Source organism: Chiloscyllium plagiosum, chromosome 40 (assembly GCF_004010195.1).
Source record: "Chiloscyllium plagiosum isolate BGI_BamShark_2017 chromosome 40, ASM401019v2, whole genome shotgun sequence".
Taxonomy (NCBI): domain Eukaryota; kingdom Metazoa; phylum Chordata; class Chondrichthyes; order Orectolobiformes; family Hemiscylliidae; genus Chiloscyllium; species Chiloscyllium plagiosum.
This window is the reverse complement of record NC_057749.1, coordinates 5724180-5742178: the sequence shown is the minus strand read 5'-3', so window position 1 is coordinate 5742178 and position 17999 is coordinate 5724180. Positions and strand designations below refer to the sequence as shown.

The 17999-nt window shown below is 40.9% G+C and overlaps 1 protein-coding gene across 1 annotated transcript in view; it reads left to right on the top strand.

The window, feature by feature from the left end:
- Nucleotides 1-619: 619 nt before the first annotated feature.
- Nucleotides 620-17999, top strand: part of LOC122542470 (dual oxidase 1-like) — a 115139-nt gene continuing 97759 nt past the window's right edge. The window contains exons 1-4 of the mRNA XM_043680203.1: nt 620-705; nt 4380-4507; nt 14058-14135; nt 17306-17470. Of these exons, the coding sequence (XP_043536138.1) occupies nt 4432-4507; nt 14058-14135; nt 17306-17470 (319 nt within the window). The 5' untranslated portion in view covers nt 620-705; nt 4380-4431. The remainder of the gene's footprint in view (nt 706-4379; nt 4508-14057; nt 14136-17305; nt 17471-17999) is intronic.

Here is a 17999-nt window from a genome sequence, read left to right as displayed (position 1 = left end):
AGACACAACGAGAACCCATTTGTTTCCAAAGAACTGCAGACAATGGATTACATGGAATTCAGGCATTCCTCAATGGGCAGAAACAGCAGCCATTGGGTGCTGGCAGATTCCCATACACAACAATGGGACGTTAAACCAGTTAATCTGTGTGTCATGCTTCAGAGGACGAGCTACGATCAGGACACCAGGAGAACCATGACCCTTATTTGAATTTCAGCCCAGATTGTTGGGGTGAGGTGGGTTACGGTGCCATTTCAGATAAGCAGAAAATTTACCTTTGCACAAATAGAAATAGTTTCCATTCTTTTTCTAGATTGTTTTGTGGGCAGAAGGCTGCTAACTCTCGAAATAGTCAATACTTGGTGTGGGGTGGATATGGGGTACGATTCACAAAAAACATGAATTAAAATAATTGATGCATGCTTTTATTAAGTCAGTTAGGGGTGTGTCATGCAGGAATCATTTTAACAATGTGGCTTAGTGCCACTTTTAAGGAGTGTTCCTTTTTCCATCAAGATGCAGTCGTCACAGATTTTATGTAATCAAGTACTTCTTCCTGTACCTTTGTAGACGGAATATAAATCAGCACAGAACAAGTCTCTCTTTACTGGCCTAAAGCTTTATTTAACAACTCAGCACGAGTGATCTAGCTCTCTGATGGTGAAGCACTACATGAGTAACAGAGAGCAAGCAAGTTTCCACAAGGTGGGTTGTCTTCGTTACTGAATGCTTTGCAATAATTTTAATGCCATTATTTTTAATCCCTGGTCTTTAAACTTTTCATGACGTAAACAAAAAGTCAATTCTACTGAAGTTTGAAATTATCATGCAAGGCAAAAGTTACACTTAATGCTTATATTAATTTTATCTATGGTATGGAATTATCATATTACTGAAAAGCATTTTCAGCATAACATAGAAGTAATTTATGTAAATATAGTTACTTTATTGTGAATGAAAATCTGCATTTTCATTTTCAAACTGTCATTATTTATGCCCGTATGATATAACATTGCTTTGGATGAGCCAGTGAAATGTTTTATTGTTTCTGTCGTTTTCACGTTTCTCCCTTTACACCTTCTTCAATTGCTTTCTCTCTATCTTCCTATATTCTGTCCACCTTGTGTCCTAGCATTCTGTTCCATTTCCTATTATCTCTCCCTGATATTATGCTTCTGCCATTTCACTATTTCTATTTGGCTACTCTTTTGCTGCCCTTAATTTTCTTCATCTATCTCTTCCTTTTTGTCTTAGTTCTTTCCTTTCTCTGTCTCACTTGGTTCTGTCATTTTCATGGAGCTAATGATTGGTGGGATATTTTCCCGGAACTGGCAAACATCAACTCACTCCCTTGCTGTAGAGCTGTTGTTGTAATCCTGCCATTTCAGTTGCCACTTTTTTGTTGAATTTGATTTCGATGAAAATCAGGCACTTCCCATTACGGACAGTTAAAATTCGGTTTTGTATTCAGATGTTAAGTTAGAAATTACAATCTAATCTCAGTTTTAGTTCAGTGGCAGAAATCTTGCCTCTAAGCCTTAGAACGACTTGAGCTCATTTCTGTGCAGGTCTGAGGGAGTGTTGCATTGTCAGATCTGCCATCTTTCAAGTGAGCTGTCAAGTCAAAGTCCCCTCGTGAGCATTTGAAGAAAAACAGATATGTTCTTGACCTTATCCTTCAACCAATGTCACTCAAAAAGTTGATTTGCTTGTTGCTGGTTCATAAGATTTTGCTTTTTGTATTACCTATGGTATTTAACTCTTTCACAGAGTCTTACAGTGTGAAAACAGACTCTTCAGTCCAACTAGTTTACATCAACCAGGTTCCCAAATTAAACTAGTCCTACTCACCTGTCCTTGGTGCTTAAAGACTTAAAAAATCTTTTGTATGTTCTGTGGTAGTAGAGAATTCTATATAAATATACATTCTTTCTTAACTGAGTGCTTAGGAGTATCTCTAGTCTTTAACAACTATTTTCAACATCAAGACCTTTAGGAAGTTGACATTACATATTCATGCCTCAGCTGGAGGACACTTTAGTGAAGTAGACCTTAGAGGAGTTGGTTCCTTTATTTGCCCTAGGCATAAACAGGGTGTTGGGAGCGTCCAGAGGCAATTATAAAGTGTGAAAGTGTTATCTCTGATGATCATGGGTACCGCCAAATAGGCTCTGATGCAAGCACAGCATTAAATAAACGGCAATACAGCTAGTGGGCATTTTAAATATTGCATTGTTTGTCGTGAACCCAATTAGACAAACTACAACTGTGAACAACAGTGAGATGTACTGTAAACGATATACATATCACAGCTCATTTGGACAGTAACCACTTTTGGAAATGGTGACATTAGCTAGCTCTAATATAATTCAACAGCCAGCACAACCTCATCACCTGCCAAGGATAGTAATGGCTCGAGAACGTCTATTATGGGTATTCTGAGGAATGGAAGATATTAATTCTGAATGGGTCTGACTAAATGGACCTTACGGTAGACTCCATATTTGAGTTCACATAAGGAAGACAGGCATGGAGAGTAGCAGTAAGGAGACAAAGATAGAATCTAAAACTCAATTTGTAAAGAGTAGTGCAAATTTCTCTTTTGTGTTAGCCTTTAAGCTTGAATGATGTTCAAGCAATTGTCACTGTGTTGCATTCTGGAGAAACTGCTTTCCTTCCGTGGGTGATAGCCTTAAGACAGAAAGAGCTTGCATTTATATAGTGTCTTTCACTACCATAGTACATCTCAAAGATCTTTTCAGGGTGACACCAGAAGTGATTATAATTATTCAGAAACACTGGATAGTCATCATCATTTCTCTCTAGAAAAGGCAGTGGAGTGATCTAATTTATAGACTGGAACTACTTGTTAAGGGGAACCCACATCAAGGAACTTCCAAAGATAAATCAGTCACCAATATACTCAGAGGAGAAATGAGTATAACCCTCATTTCCCCAGAGCAATTAGAATGTAGAAGTTTATACAAAATGGAGTTATTGAAGCAAATGCCTTAAAATGGAAACTAGGTCAGTATTTAATGGTGAAGGAAATGGAAAGCTACACAAATGGGTTAGATCGTGGAGGTAGGGGGAGGCTAACAGAGCATTGATAATGATGAATTGAATCTGAAACTTCTGTAACTCTGCTGGCAATTTTGAATGCTTTATCAATGCTGTCTGATCCCCGATTTACATCTCATAATATTGGAACTTGTGTTCTTCAAGATTTCTTGGAAGAGGGTTCATCTCGTTTAATCTCATTCAGATAAACCTGTTGGACTATAACCCAGTGCCGTGTGATTTTTGACTTTGTCCACCCCAGTCCAACACCAGCACCTCCACATCTTGTTTAATCCTGATCAGGACTTTGCGGAGATCTTGTTTTGCCATAAGTGACAAAAACTGATACTCTCAAGAGGCCAAATCTCTCAACTGGCTTAGACGTCCTCGTCCACCCCCTGTTTATCCTACCCTGACATATCAAACTTCACTGCCCTTTGAGTACTACGTTTCACCTTCTAACCATTCTCCAAGCAAAGTGGTTCTTCCTAAATTCCCTGTCAGGTTTATTAGTGACTGGTTCCTATTTACACTGGCTAGTTTTGGATACCTGTACAAGTGAAAACCTCTTTTCCACTTCAACTCTAAGAAAATCTATCATAATTTTAAGAATTCCTTCAGATTGTGCCTCAAATTTACTTGATTTCCAACAAAAGAGAGGTCCAGACTGTCCTAATAAGGAAAGTTGGCATAATCCTACCAGACCACAAGGCTACTCTCTCACTAGATCCAAAGTCACACAACACCAGGTTATAGTTCAACAGATTCGTTTGAAATCACAAGCTTTTGGAGCACTGCTCCTTCATCAAATGAGGCCCTGACAAAGGGACAGCGCTCCGAAAGCTTGTGATTTCAAATAAACCTGTTGCACTATAACCTGATGTCGTGCGGCTTCTGACCTTGTCCAGCCCAGTCCAACACCGGCACCTCCACATCACGGCTCTCACTTGAGACAGACAACTGGTCGTGGTTTAACCTACGGGTCACCACACCTTATACAGGGAGAGAATATAAGAAGGAAAATCCTTCAAAGTAAACTGAGTCAATGCAGAAATTGAACTCATGCTGTTAGCCATCCAGCTAACTGACCCATCTGCTAATAAAGTAGTTATTCGCTGTCAGTGCTGGTATCATCCTTATGTCTCTTCTTTGCACCTTTTCCAATGCCTCAATATTCTTCATATAATACCATTCAGACTTCGCCTGCCTGTGCATGTAAATGCACAAATTGAATTGCACTTGTGTCAGGTTTCATGCATATAAACATATCCTATACATTTATTTACATCTCTTCTTCCATTCTTTTTTTTTTACTGTAGTTGACAGAACAAGGAGGAGCCTCCAAATCGCACAGGTTTAAACAGTTGAAAGATGAAGACTACAATGAGTAAAGAAGTACCTCTGGCCATTCTCTGGCCCCTACTACTGTGTTGCCTTTCATTTACCAGTAAGTTAATACTGCACATTGTAATCTCGAGATGGAACTCGTTACAGTAAAGATTGGTAGCCCTTAGTGCTGGCTTGCTTTTAAATAAAGGAGTGACAAAGAATAAGATAATTGTACCAGATATGTGAATGAATAATACATCAGCAATTATATCTAGGAAGGCTGCTTTTACCAACATAATTCTGACCTAAATATCCAGAACCAGAACTAACACAAGCAGAAAGCTATTTTACAGAGTCACACAGTCCCACTGCACTTTTGTGTATTTGCCCGGAAGTAGTCAAGAACACGGAGCAGATAGTTGTGCACAAGCTAAATTTAAAGGAAACCAATTAAACATGGAATAGTAACACGAAAATGTATGCAGGTTTTCATACACTGTTTTGCAAATGTTTGGCTTGCAGTCGTGGAATTTAGAATCTCAACCTAAAGCTTGAACTTCCAAATCAGACACATTTCAGTGAGAGAATTACTTGAGGGAATCAAGATCGAAAAATATAAATGTATAAAATTTTAATAAGATGAATAGCAACTTACATGCATTTCATTGATATCCGTTTTCACAGTGCTGTTTTGTTTAAACATATTTATTAAAGGATGCACACCTTTGTTCAAAGAGGAAGGTGTTATATCTGTATAGGACACACATAGTGCAATCAGACCTGATTGCCATTCTTCCACCAGTCTTTCTTTGAGAAGTTATCATGTTGGGAAATTTCCATTGGAAATCCTGTAGAACTGTCAGAATCAGTTTCAGGGAGCTGTTAATGACAAGGACTGGACACCACACTAGTGCAAACCAATGACTTCCATTAACTAAAAGTAAATAAAGAATTGCGGCTGCTGGAAATCTGAAACAAGAACAGAAATTGTTAGAATAACCCAGCAGGTCAGCATGCGTGGTGAGAGAACAGCATTACTATTTAGGGTCCAGTGACCCTTTTTCAGAATGTCCAACAATTTCTGCTTCTGTTTCAACTTTTATTAACTATTCAACTTTGAAGAGAAACATGGCAGAGGAGGAGTTCACCAGAGCTGTCTTGCCCCAGGTCTTAATCCCTTGTGATCTGACATCCTCAATGTTCTTGTGATTATCGTGTAGCTATCTTTCTTAACTCTTCCGTGGGATGTAGGCATTACCCTCAAGGCTGGCATTTGTTGACCATCCCTAATTGCCCTTGAAATGAATGGCCTGCTCAGCCATTTCAGAGGGTTGTTCAGAGTCAGCCGTTGCTGTGGGTCTGGAGTCAAGGACGTCAGATTTCCTTCCCTCAAGGACATCAACGAATCAACTGTTTTCAGAAAAATTAATGCTTATTGTTATGGTTATCTTTGCTGAAAGTAGCTTTTAAATACTTTGCACAATCAATTGGTGCCGTTAATGTTTGCTTAGTAGGAAAAGCCAAGATTACAACGGAGGAACTTCCTCTTCAACCTCTTCCCTCACCTGAGCTGTGCAGTGACCCTCAGATTAAACCACCACCAGTCATCTCTTTCTGATGAGGAAGCAGCCCTATTGTCCTGTAGGATTATAGTGACGTTACCATGAGTAGGAAAGGGAACTAATGCATAATGGATTAGATTACCTGAAAACAGGTCCTTTGGCCCAACTAGTCCACACCTACCCAGACCCATTTCCCTCTGACTAATGCACCTAACACTATGGGCAATTTAGCATGGCCAATTCATCTGACCTGCACATCTTTGGACTGTGGGAGGAAACCAGAGAAAACCTACACAGACACTGGGAGAATGTGCAAACTCCACACAGACAGTCGCCCGAGGCTGGAATACCTTGGACCCTGCTGCTGTGAGGCAGCAGTGCTAACCACTGAGCCACCGTGCCAGCAGTGATCAAAGCAAAAGAGAAAAGAAAACTTCAGAAACTATCGTAAAACTGCTGACTGAATCTTTCTGTAATCACATTTAAATAAACATAATTCCTTAACAACCCTGCATGGCTACTGTAAGGTGCCGGTGAATGTCTCCTGTATCTTTAACATCTGAATGATGGAATGTAGTATCAAAATGAAAAGAAATGTATCAGTCATCTTCACTCTTGGAAGCAGTCCTGTCTCTGAGCCACAAAGTTGTGGATAGAAACCCCACTCCCAAGACCTGCGACTTGAAATCCAGGCTGACATTCTGGTAGAGTACTGAAGGAATATTGCAGTGAGGGAGGAGGTGAGACCTTAAACAAAGGAACTATCTGTCCTCTTTCAGGTTAATGTAAAAAGTCATGTCACACTACTCTGAAGAGGATCTGGGACGGTCACTGTTGTATATTGGTCTGACAGGCTCTAAAACTGAGGTATAGGCCTCATTGTGTCAGTGAAAATGATTCCGTGTCCTCATAGAACTGGTGAATTGAGCAGGTGTCAAGGATCACGTGAGACGAACCAAAAATCCCTTGAACAAAAGGGGAAGTCTTAAATTTCAAGGTATTTCAGGCAGAAACAGCAACTTTTAAAAAATATTGCAGTTTTGAATTACCATATATCGCCCCTACAGCCGAGACTGTTGTGAGACAGGGTCAGAAAAATGGAACTAAGAAAACTACAAGAGAAAACCTTTATAATCTAGGACTGGAAGGCTAACTAACCAAACAACCAACCAGGCGAAAGTGAGGCATGCAGATGCTGGAGATCAGAGTCAAGATTAGAGTAGTGCTGGAAAAGCACAGCAGGTCAGGCAGCATCCGAGGAGCAGGAAAAGCGACGTTTCGGGCAAAAGCCCTTCATTAGGAGTCAACCAAACAACCAACCAAGCATATAACTGTTGGCCAATTTAAAGATGTACGTGATTTTTAACCGAACACAGCAGGCACCTTACCAAGACTCAGAAAGGCTGGAAAGCATTAACTGCAGCTACACAGCATAGGATTACCCTTCACTACATCAGCAAAATGCAGGAGATGCACCATTACAGTACAATCAAACCTTTAAAGATAAAATAAGAAATCACATTTGCAAGCTGCAGAACTTAAACAAAAAGCAGAATCCTCTGAAGTTAATTGCATTGCAATAAAAAAAATATTGTTTATTCCATAAATGAGATAGCAAGTTATGATTGTAATTGTTTGGATGAAATGATTTTATTAAAATAGTAGAGTATTCAGATTCCAAAACTGCAAGCAAAGGGGCAGCAACTGAACAGTCTGCACCATTCAAGCAGAAGCCAAACCAGACAATAGAAGCACCTACTACCCTGAATCACATTATAATTCAGCACAGTGAAGAACCATCCTCTTCAAATTCAAGTCTTCCTTCGGGACTGAGTTGATAGGAAGGGACAAAGATCAAGAAAAGTATCTGCCTTCCCAACAAACAAAAATCACATTTAACAAGAATATCTCTTCAAGTAACCTAAACTGAGTGAACTAGCTGAACAGAGGCTGGTATCCAGTCACCGAGTAACCCTTATTTATATGTGCACCGTTTATGGGCTCTGACCAGCCAGCTCAGAGCCAATCCCGAGAATTAGGAGACCTTCTGAATCCCCTGTTTATTCTTTTACTTTTTTATTTCTTTTAAGACTTTCCTCTGCACTACTGCCTAACTACGGTAGTGCTTATTTTTCCTCAGCACACAATGTCGTGTGTTTGCAGGTATCGGATACAGTGAAGAACAACAAGGGGTGTAAATTTTTAGATTCCACTACCAGGAAGAAAGGGAAACACCCAAGTGGCCAGTGACAAGCAGGGCCCCTCTTGATAAAGGGCAGTACTGCATGCGAATCTCCTGTTTATCCTTTCTTTCTTACCCCCGCACTACCACCTAACTGCAGTAGTGCTTATTTTCCCCAGCACTCAATGTTGTGTGTGTGATGGTGTGAGACACAGTGAAAGACACAAGGTGTACAAATCTATTCAATTTCCACCACCAGGAAGAAAAGAAACACCCAAGTGGCCAGTGACAAGCAGTGCCTTTCACATCAAAGTGCAATGCTGCGTGAAATTTCCTGTTTATTTTCTTTTTCTCGGACAGAACAGAACCTCTGATACTCTTGCTTTTTTTTTCTTTTTCTTTTTTTTCTTTTTTTTAATCTTATTTTACCCCCACACTAGCGGCTAATTGCAGTAGTGCTTATTTTGTCCCCAGCACCCATATTGTGTGTGTGCAGGTGTGAGACACAGTGAAAGACACAAGGTGCATAAATCTTTATTCAGTTTCTACCACCAGGAAGAAAGGAAACACCCGAGTGGCCAGTGACAAGCAGTGCCCTTCACATCAAAGGGTAATGCTGCATGAAATCTCCTGTTTATATCTGTCAGCCGGGGCTCCCTAGTTGGCCCAAGTTAACAACCCCACTCAAGGATCTCACAGTGAATGAGATTCACCTGGTCCTGGTTCCAGTCATTGCATTGGGTCATGAAGAAGCTGGTTTGACCAATAGTTTATCACTGAGAGTCCAAGACATTCAAGAAGTTGAAGTAATATATCTGTGTACTTCAGCACAGATCTACAGGCAGAATGAGAACCAAATTCCACTGACACAGCGTGACATTGTGCTGCATACAACTCCATGGAATTTACCAATGAGAAGAGACAAAGAGAGATTCTACAAAAAAAAAACTACCTGCCAAAGCAGGAACCGCACAGATCAACATAAAGCATAAATGCACATCACTGATGTCCTCTCTAAATGAGGGACAAGTAGTTTAAGACCTTCCAGTTCAAGAGAGAATGACAGACCTCAGACCATCCGGGAGAGAGTCAAACTCAACTGCTTGCTGCTGAACAAATAGTTTTATTTCAAGTCCGAAGAAAACATATTCAGGAAGAATAGTGAAACCTCCAGGTTGTATGACTGACTTTATAAAGTCAAAGACTTGAGAGGCGTTTCGAAAATGGTAGCTGTAAACCTGGAAACAAATGTATGATGCTGTGATAATTGTGAGGGAAAAAGACTTAGTGGAGGTGAGCACAATCATGCATACAGGTCTGAAGGGTTAACACTTGATTAAGTGGAGGAAAGTAGTAGTGTAATGTAGTAAACTAAAGAAGGAGATTTTGGGAGATAAGCCAAGGATGGTTGTGTCCTCCTTTTAGTTTGTGTAACAATGTAGGTCATATTCGTGTAAATTGTCACTATAATGCAATAAACTTTACACGACAAGACTGCTCTAGTTACACCAGAATGATGAATATTGTAGTCCATCTTGACCATTTTGGGCTTCAAGGAACTGGCAACAAGCTCCTCAGTATTCCGGTCAGTGTTTGGTGGCACAGTGGCTCAGTGATTAGCATGTTGCCTCATAGCACCAGAGACCTGGGCGGCGATTCCAGATTTGAGTGACTGTTTGGAGTGTGTGCACTCTCCCTCTGTCTGCGTGGGTTTCTGCCGAGCGCTTTGGTTTCCTCCCACAGTCCAAAGATATGCAGGTTAGGGTGGATTGGCCATGCTAAATTGCCCCATAGTGTCCAGGGATATGCAGGCTAGATGGGTTAGTCGTGGTAAATGCAAGGTTAGAGTGGGGACTGAATCTGGATGGGATGCTCTTCAGAGGGTTGCTGTAGACTTAATGGGCCAAATGGCCTCTTTCTGCACTCTGGGGATTCAGTGGTTCAATAGTTCAACCAATAATTCAATCGATAATTCAACCAAAGTCACTCAAAGGGATTATCTGGTCGTCACAACATTGTTGTTTGTGGGGACATGCTGTGTGCAAATTGACTACTGTATTTCCTACTTTACAAAGTGACTACTCATTGAAATGGTGCTGACTAGGGTTTAGGATGTTCTGAATCTGTGAAAGGCGATAAAAATGCAGGTATTTTCCAGTAGATCTATATCAGTGGGATCTTCCTACCTTGTTTGAAATGCTATTTGTGTTCATTTCAGTCTCTGTTTGCCAGCTGTGGAGCATATTGAATGTCTCAGGTCTGGCCCGTGAGTTATGGACCTGTTTGATCAAACGAGGCTGGTGTTCGGCATATTTCTCTCAGAGACAGCTCAGTTGGCTGGTTTGCGATGCAGAGTAATGCCAATTGCACAGGTTTGATCCCCGTTTCAGCTGAGGTTACTATGAAGGTCCCACCTTCTCAACCTCTTTCCCTCTCCAGAGATGTGGTGACCCCCAGGATATACCACAACCCTGTCTGATAAGACAGCCCTCTGGGACTATGGTGATATCACCTTTTACGCAGTGCTAGAAAAGTAACTCTTCTCCTATACATGCCTCAAGTGCTCACAGGAGCAACACAGCAAAAGCAGAGTTAAATATTCTATGAGATAAGAAATCCAATGAAATTATGTCATTTTAATTTAAATATATTACTCGTGGTGTTGATTCTGCCTGAGGTATGCCTGTTGCCAGGCATATTTTAATTATGGGTTGGGGTACTCGGGGAATGGCGTTGTTAATATTCCTCCAGTGGGAACAGCTCAGGAAAGTACAGAATTGCTCAAGCAATTCTGTCACCATGGCCACTGTTCCAAAAAAGGTTGCTTTGTATATTCTGCTGGCTATGAGTCACTCTTCAGTTCACAGGCTATTCAGAGTAGTTTTACAATCAAGTTCTCCCCATGCATCACAACCAGACCAACCAGATTTTTTGCGAGTGTTTCTAGAAATGAAAAGCAGCATTTTGCTGCTGGAAAGTAATTAATTAAGAATGGTTTGAAAGTAATTAGCACAGGATTGGAGTGACAAATGATCATGTTACTTCATGTGTTACCTACTTAACCAGTTTTTCTTTTGTAGATTGCCACAACCTCTGTAATGAATGTAATGAGATCAGCCAGCAGTTCCCAGATTGGGGCTGTTAACCTGGTCCAGCCAGGGAGCCCTGGATGACAGATGTAAACAGGAGTATCAGGGGCTTCTCTTCACTCTGAGCTGCCTCTGAGAAAGCGGACCAGTGTCAAATACTGTGCACATATAAATAAAGAGTGACTTGGTAATAGGATACCAGCCTCTGTGAAGTTATTTTAACTTCCACCAACAGCCGAAGACTATATCAAAGCCAGTGAGGAATCCCAATTGTGTGGCCAGTGTTTGCTTGAACTACTTATATTCAAAAATGGAATGAGAAGTGCTGGATAATCTAAAACATCTCCATCAGTAAGCTGGAAGCCAAAATGCCAAGTTAATGTTTCTGGGGAGAGACGTTTTGCCTGAACTGTCACACTGACAAGGGTAGACACTGAGATGGAGTAGAAGATTTGAACTAGGATGCAAACATGTAACGTAAAAGGATAGGCTTTATGAGAGGTCAGGTTTAGGTAGAGAATTTGAGCAAGTGCAGTCATGATGTATGATGAATTTGCTTCCAAAAAGGGAGGAGCATAGCTTTGAATATGCATTGCCACAACATAGGATTGAGCTGAGAATCGTAAGAGGTAGAGAGGGACATCTTGATGTTTGTGAAATATGAATTAGAAATAAATAAACATACAAATTAGAAGGAGGAGGAACAGACCCAATACTGTACATGGTCTTCCAGATTAACCTGATGTGACATGGTGCAAAGTACCTGTAGCTGTTGTCTACATGACATCAGACATTGAACTCCAAATTCAAACTCATCATTTGATGATTTCTAATAAATGTAGGGGAATGGATCAAGTGTAACATTCAGCTTCATTCCTAGATTATAAATTTGGCACCTGGCTACCATCAAAGAGAGAATTATATCAATTTTTAGATACATTGGTCTTGGCTTTCATTGTTATTGTTTGGTTTTAATCTGGTGGGTCAGATCGGTTGATGTTCTAGGATGGCGGCTTAACAGTTAGCACTGCTGCCTCACTGCACTAGGGACCCGGGTTCAGTTCCAGACTCTGTCTGTGTGGAGTTTGCACATTCTCCCCGTGTCTGCATGGGTTTCTTCTGAGTGCTCCAGTTTCCTCCCACTGTCCAAAGATGTGCAGGTTAGGTGAATTGACCATGCTAAATTGCCCATAGTGTCCAGGGATGAGTAAGTTAGGTGCATTAGTCAGGGGTAATGTAAAGTAATGGACTAGGGGAACAGGTCTGAGTGATATACTCTGCTGAGGGTCGGTATGGACTTGTTGGGCCAAGTGGCCTGTTTCTATACTGTAAGGATCCTATGATTCTATGACCTGATCTGCAGTTCATTGATTTTTAGTGGGCTGCAGCTCATGTGGTGAAGATGAAGCCTATCTGAGAAGTGGAGAGATAGTGGAAGCATTGATCAAAATATTCCAGAGCTCACTGGATTCTGGAAGGGTTCCAGTGGATTGGAAATCCATTGATCTAATGTCACTGTTGAAGAAAGAAGGAGATAGAAATCAGGAAACTATTGGACAGTTAGCCAAACATCTGTCATTGGGAAAATGGTAGAGTCCATTATTAAGGATTAAGTATGAGCAGAACATTTAGAAAAGTTTAAATTATTCAAACATCATCAAAATGATTTTCTGAAAGGGAAATCATGTTTGATAAATTAGCTAGCGCTTTTTGAGCATATAGCAGGTAGCATTGATAAAGGAAAACCAGCAAACAGAGTATATTTGGATTTCCAGAAGGCATTTGATAAGGTGCTACATAAAAGGTTATTGCACAAGATGGGAGCTCATGGTATTGCAGGTAATGTATTAGCAAGGATTGAGGATTGGTTGGTTCACAGAAAATAGAGAGTTGGGATTAGTGGGTCTTTTTTAGGATGGAAAGGCATAACAAGTGGAGTGCCACAAAAATCAGACCTGGGACTTCAAGGATTCACTAACTATATTAATGATTTGGAGTGGGTGCAAAGTGTAATGTATCTAAATTAGCTGTGATATAAAAATAGGTGTGAGAACATGTTGTGATAAGGACATAAAGAATCTGTAAGGGAAATGGATAGATTGAGGGAGTAGATAAAATTTGGCGGTTGAAGTTTAATGTAGGAAAGTATGAGGTCATGCGCTTTGGTTAGAAAAATCAAAAAGCAGTCTATTATTAAAATAGAGAGAGCCTCCAAAAAAAGTGCATCAGCGAGAGACCTGGGTGTTCTTGTGTGGCGACTTCAAAAGTCAGCATGCAGGTATAATGAGTAATTCTGAAGGCAAATTAAATTTTGCCTTTGGTAAGGCACTGGTGTTTAAATTCAGGAAAGTCTTGTTACAACTGTACAGCGTGTAGGTGAGGCCATACCTAGAGTGTACAGTTTCAGTGCCTGTGTTTAAAATAATATTAACAGATATTGGAGCAGTTCAAAAGAGTCTGCTGCGGCTGATTTCCAGATCGAAGAGTTTGACTTACCAAGAATGGCTAAACAGGTTAGGCCTTTGTTCATCGGAGTTTTGAAGAATGGGGGATGAACCATGCAAGGTTTTAAGGGGGTTTGACTGAGTAGATGTAGAAAAGATGTCTTTACTAGTGGGTGAGTCTCAGACTAGGAGACATGGTTACAGAATGAGAGGACTTTAATTTCTCCTCCCAAAGGACAGTGAATGTCTGACTGCCTGGAATTGTGGAGGAAGATCACTGAAAGTTTTTAATGAGGATGTAGATGGATTCTATGATTAATTATAATCTAAGCAATATATTCTTAACTAAGATCTTTTCAGCATTGATCATACAATTTCTGTTCCACTTTAGGTGCGGAATTGAACTGGGAAGTTCAACGCTACGATGGATGGTACAATAATCTAGCACATCACAGCAGGGGTACTGTTGGTAAGGGATATTTCTTTTACTCCAAATTAACCTGACAGAAACGCTGAGTATATCCAGTCTCTCTAAATAGTTATTATCTTTGCGAATGTCTGTGCATTTATTTATTTCATCAAAGTAAAAATATGAAGCATTGGCTCAGTAGTTAGTACTGCTGCCTCACAGCGCCAGCGACCCAGGTTTGATCCCATCCTAGGGGACTGTCGATGTGGAGTTTGCACATTCTCCCCGGGTCTGCATGGGTTTTCTCCGGATGCTACGGTTTCCTCCCACAGTCCAAAGATGTGAAGGTTCGATGGACTGGCAATGCTAAATTGCCTACAGTGTCCAGGGATGTGAAGGCGAGGTGAATTAGCCATAGGAAATGTAAGGTGATAAGATTGGGGATGGGTCTTGGTGGGATGCTCTTTGGAGGGTTAGTGTGGATTTGATGGGCTGACTGACCTGCTTTCACACTAAGGGATTTTATGATCTATTGTGAAACACTCTGAGCTGCAACATTTTTTGTCTGTCACTGCCAATGTTTATGAAACCATTGAATGGTTTGGTATTGACTAGTGAATAGAATTGCTGACGGAGGTACAATGGGCTGAATGGTGTTCTGTGCTTCATCACTCAATAACTCGGCCATTCCCATGCCTTGGGGATAAGCAGGTGGTAGATTTTTTTTTAATAGACAAGGGCGTTCAGAGTTATGGAGGGGCAAACAGCAAAATGGAGTTGACAGTACATTCAGTTTGGTCATGTTCCTAAGCCACTAAACCACATAAATGAGGAAGAGTTCCGACTTCACTCCCTGTTATTTTTGCTGAATTTGCTGATATCAACAAATAGAGAGCACTTTCACTAGAATAGAGGGAGTGAAAATAGTCCCAGAGATCAAAGCAAACTCATCGTGAGTCAGCAGCCTATTTTCACCTTGCCAGTTTTGACTTCCCTCTGCCTTGGAAAACATTGGCAAGGTTTGTTTTGCCACCTGAAGTACAAATAAAAGTGACAGCAAAACTAGGAAATAAATCTTCAAAAAGAATGTGAGCTTATTATACCTTGGAATTCTCTGGAAGGAAGATTGGGTGTGATGTAAAACTGGCAGCCAATTCACTGGGAGCCTGTTTCACCACAGTATTGGCCCCAGAATCTTCTGAGAAGGACGGATTAGCTCAAGTTGGTTCGCTCATGGTTCAGATTGACACCAACAGTATGGGTTTGATTCCTGTATTCCGGCTGGGACCTCCCTTCATACCTTGCCCCTGAGAATGCAATGGTGATCTACCACTGATAAAAAAAAATCTGCCAAGGAAACAGCTCAGGTTGAAATAACCGCAGAGAATAGGCCAAAGACCTGGCATGAGTAGAGCACACATGAAGAAAGGGAGTGTAATTCAGCAGCAGCAAGCAATAGTCAATATGGAACCCTAACATTTCTCTAGCGATGCCCACCGGCTGCTAGGTTGAGGACAACATTGGACTTGGTACAAAGTCAGCCACAGTTGGACAGGTTGCCTGAACTCAATGACTTTTCATGACTCATGCCTGAATTTTTGGCATTAGCTTTGCTGAGAACGCAAGGGATTACTGGGGTGTTTGGGACATTGCGTAAGTGAAATAGTCAACACCTTCAGGGGAGAAGGAAGCAAAAGGAAGAACGTTTTTGGAGTTTTGATTTGGACTCACCTGCTTCAGACGTAAAACAGAATGTGCAGTTCTTAAAATAGCACATCATTTGAATAAATGAGCTGGGAAAGAAAGGTGGCAGGAAGTAAGTTTGTAAAATAAGGGTTTAGAATGCCAATTAAGCCACTTATTAATAATAGGATTGATTATGTAGAATTTTACAGCACAGAAGCAGGCCGTTCAGCCCATCATATCCGTGCTCCACATGAACTTTCTCTAACCCTACTTCATCTTAACATATTCTTTATGTTCTACCATGTTCTTTTCTAGCTTCCCCCTTTGACAATTAAAGGTAAAGTCACCAGAATCTAATCAGACTATAGGAGCTGCTCTCTCTCATTAGAGATGATGGGTGATGGTTTGACCTTAGGGTCACCATGCCTCAGGTGAGGAGTGAGGTTGAGAAAGAGAATCCTTCAAGGTAACCTCAGCTGAAGCAGGAATTGAACCCACTCTGTTGGCATTACTCTGCATGGCAAAGTAGCCATCTAGCTAACTTTACCAGTTGCCTCAACTGCACCATATGACAGAGTTCCCAACTGTAGTGGCTTCCTGGGTCAAGATATTTTCACTCAGTTCCCAGTTAGATTTATTAGTAATTGTCAAGAAATTGGAGCAGGTGATGTGGTGAGTAGTGTCCATTCCAGATGCTCTGACTGTTGTGCCTGACTTGTTGGCCATGGGAGATATACTTGTCATGTGATCCAACAGGTTGATTGTCAGTCTCTAAACATTAGGTCAACCATATTGAGGAGACATTTCCCAAACCATTGCTGTGCTTAGCCCATAAATGTGGACCATGTCAATGGAAGTCCATGACCCAACCATCGGAAACAATAACTGGAGAAATATAGGTTTATGGTAGAGGTAAGTGAAAGAATATCAAAGACACAAGATCAGAACTAGGAGCAGGAATAGACAATCTGGTGTATCAAGTATGCTCCCCCATTCATTATGGTCATGGTTGACTTTGGGGTCAAACAACTCTGCTTTCCCACTCACTCCCCATGACCTTTGATTTCCAGTGTGTCTATCCCAGCCATTAATATATTCAAAGATAACACATTCACAACCTTCTATGGTAGAGAATTTCAAAGATTAACAGCCCTTTGAGTGAAGAAATTTCTCATCAATCTAGTTCTAAATGATTAGCCCCTCACCTGGTAAACTGTGCCCTCATTTTTCAGATTCTCTAATCAGCTTCCATCCTAATGAGCCCCTTCTGGACTTTATTTGATTCGTCCTACATTTATATCTCCAAAGTTTGGTCTTCCTGAAAGTAGAAACATCTTCTGTGCCCTATCGAAGGCTTTCCTAATTTTAATGTGGTTCTGTAAGGTCACCCAATGTCTATTACTTTATTAGAGTAAAGAACCCAACCTATTCAGTCCTGCCTGCAAATTATAACTTGTACTTTATATCATCATGTTTGTCAAAGGTTTGTGAGGTCTGCTTTGAAGTCATTCACCAAAAATATTATGTTGCTGCTTTCTATCCAGATGTGCCTTTTGTACGCTTACTGCCTGCCAATTATGCTGACGGAGTTCTCGAAGCTGTACAAGAACCCGAGTTACCAAATCCCCGGAACATCAGCAACGTAGCAATGCAGGGAATGTCGGGAATACCATGTGACAAAAACAGAACTGTGCTATTTGTCTACTTTGGTAAGCTGACTAAAAATTTGGAGATGTCTATAGAATTCCTACATTTTCACAGAAAAACGTGAGGTGCTGCATTATGGAAAAGCAAATCAGGACAGGACTTATTAAGGGTAAGGTCCTGGTGTGTGTTGCTGAATGAAGAGACCTTGGAGTGCTGTTTCATTGTTCCTTGAAAACAGAGTCACAGGTAGATAGGGTAGTGAAGAAGGCATTTGGTATGCATGCCTTTATTGGTCAGTGCTGGGATAGGAGCTGGGATGTCAGATTGCAGCTGTACACGACATTGGTTAGGAAACCTTTGGAGACCAGAATCCGTTCTGGCCTCCCTGCTATCGGAAAGATGTTGTGAAACTTGAAAGGGTTCAGAGAAGACTTACAGTGATGTTGACACGGATGGACGATTTGAGCTAAAGGGAGAGGTTGAATAGGCTGAGACTGTTTTCCCTGAAGCATCAGAGGATGAGGAGTATGATGGATAGGGTAAATGCTCAATGTCTTTTCCCCAGGGTAGGGGAGTTCAAAACTAGAGGGC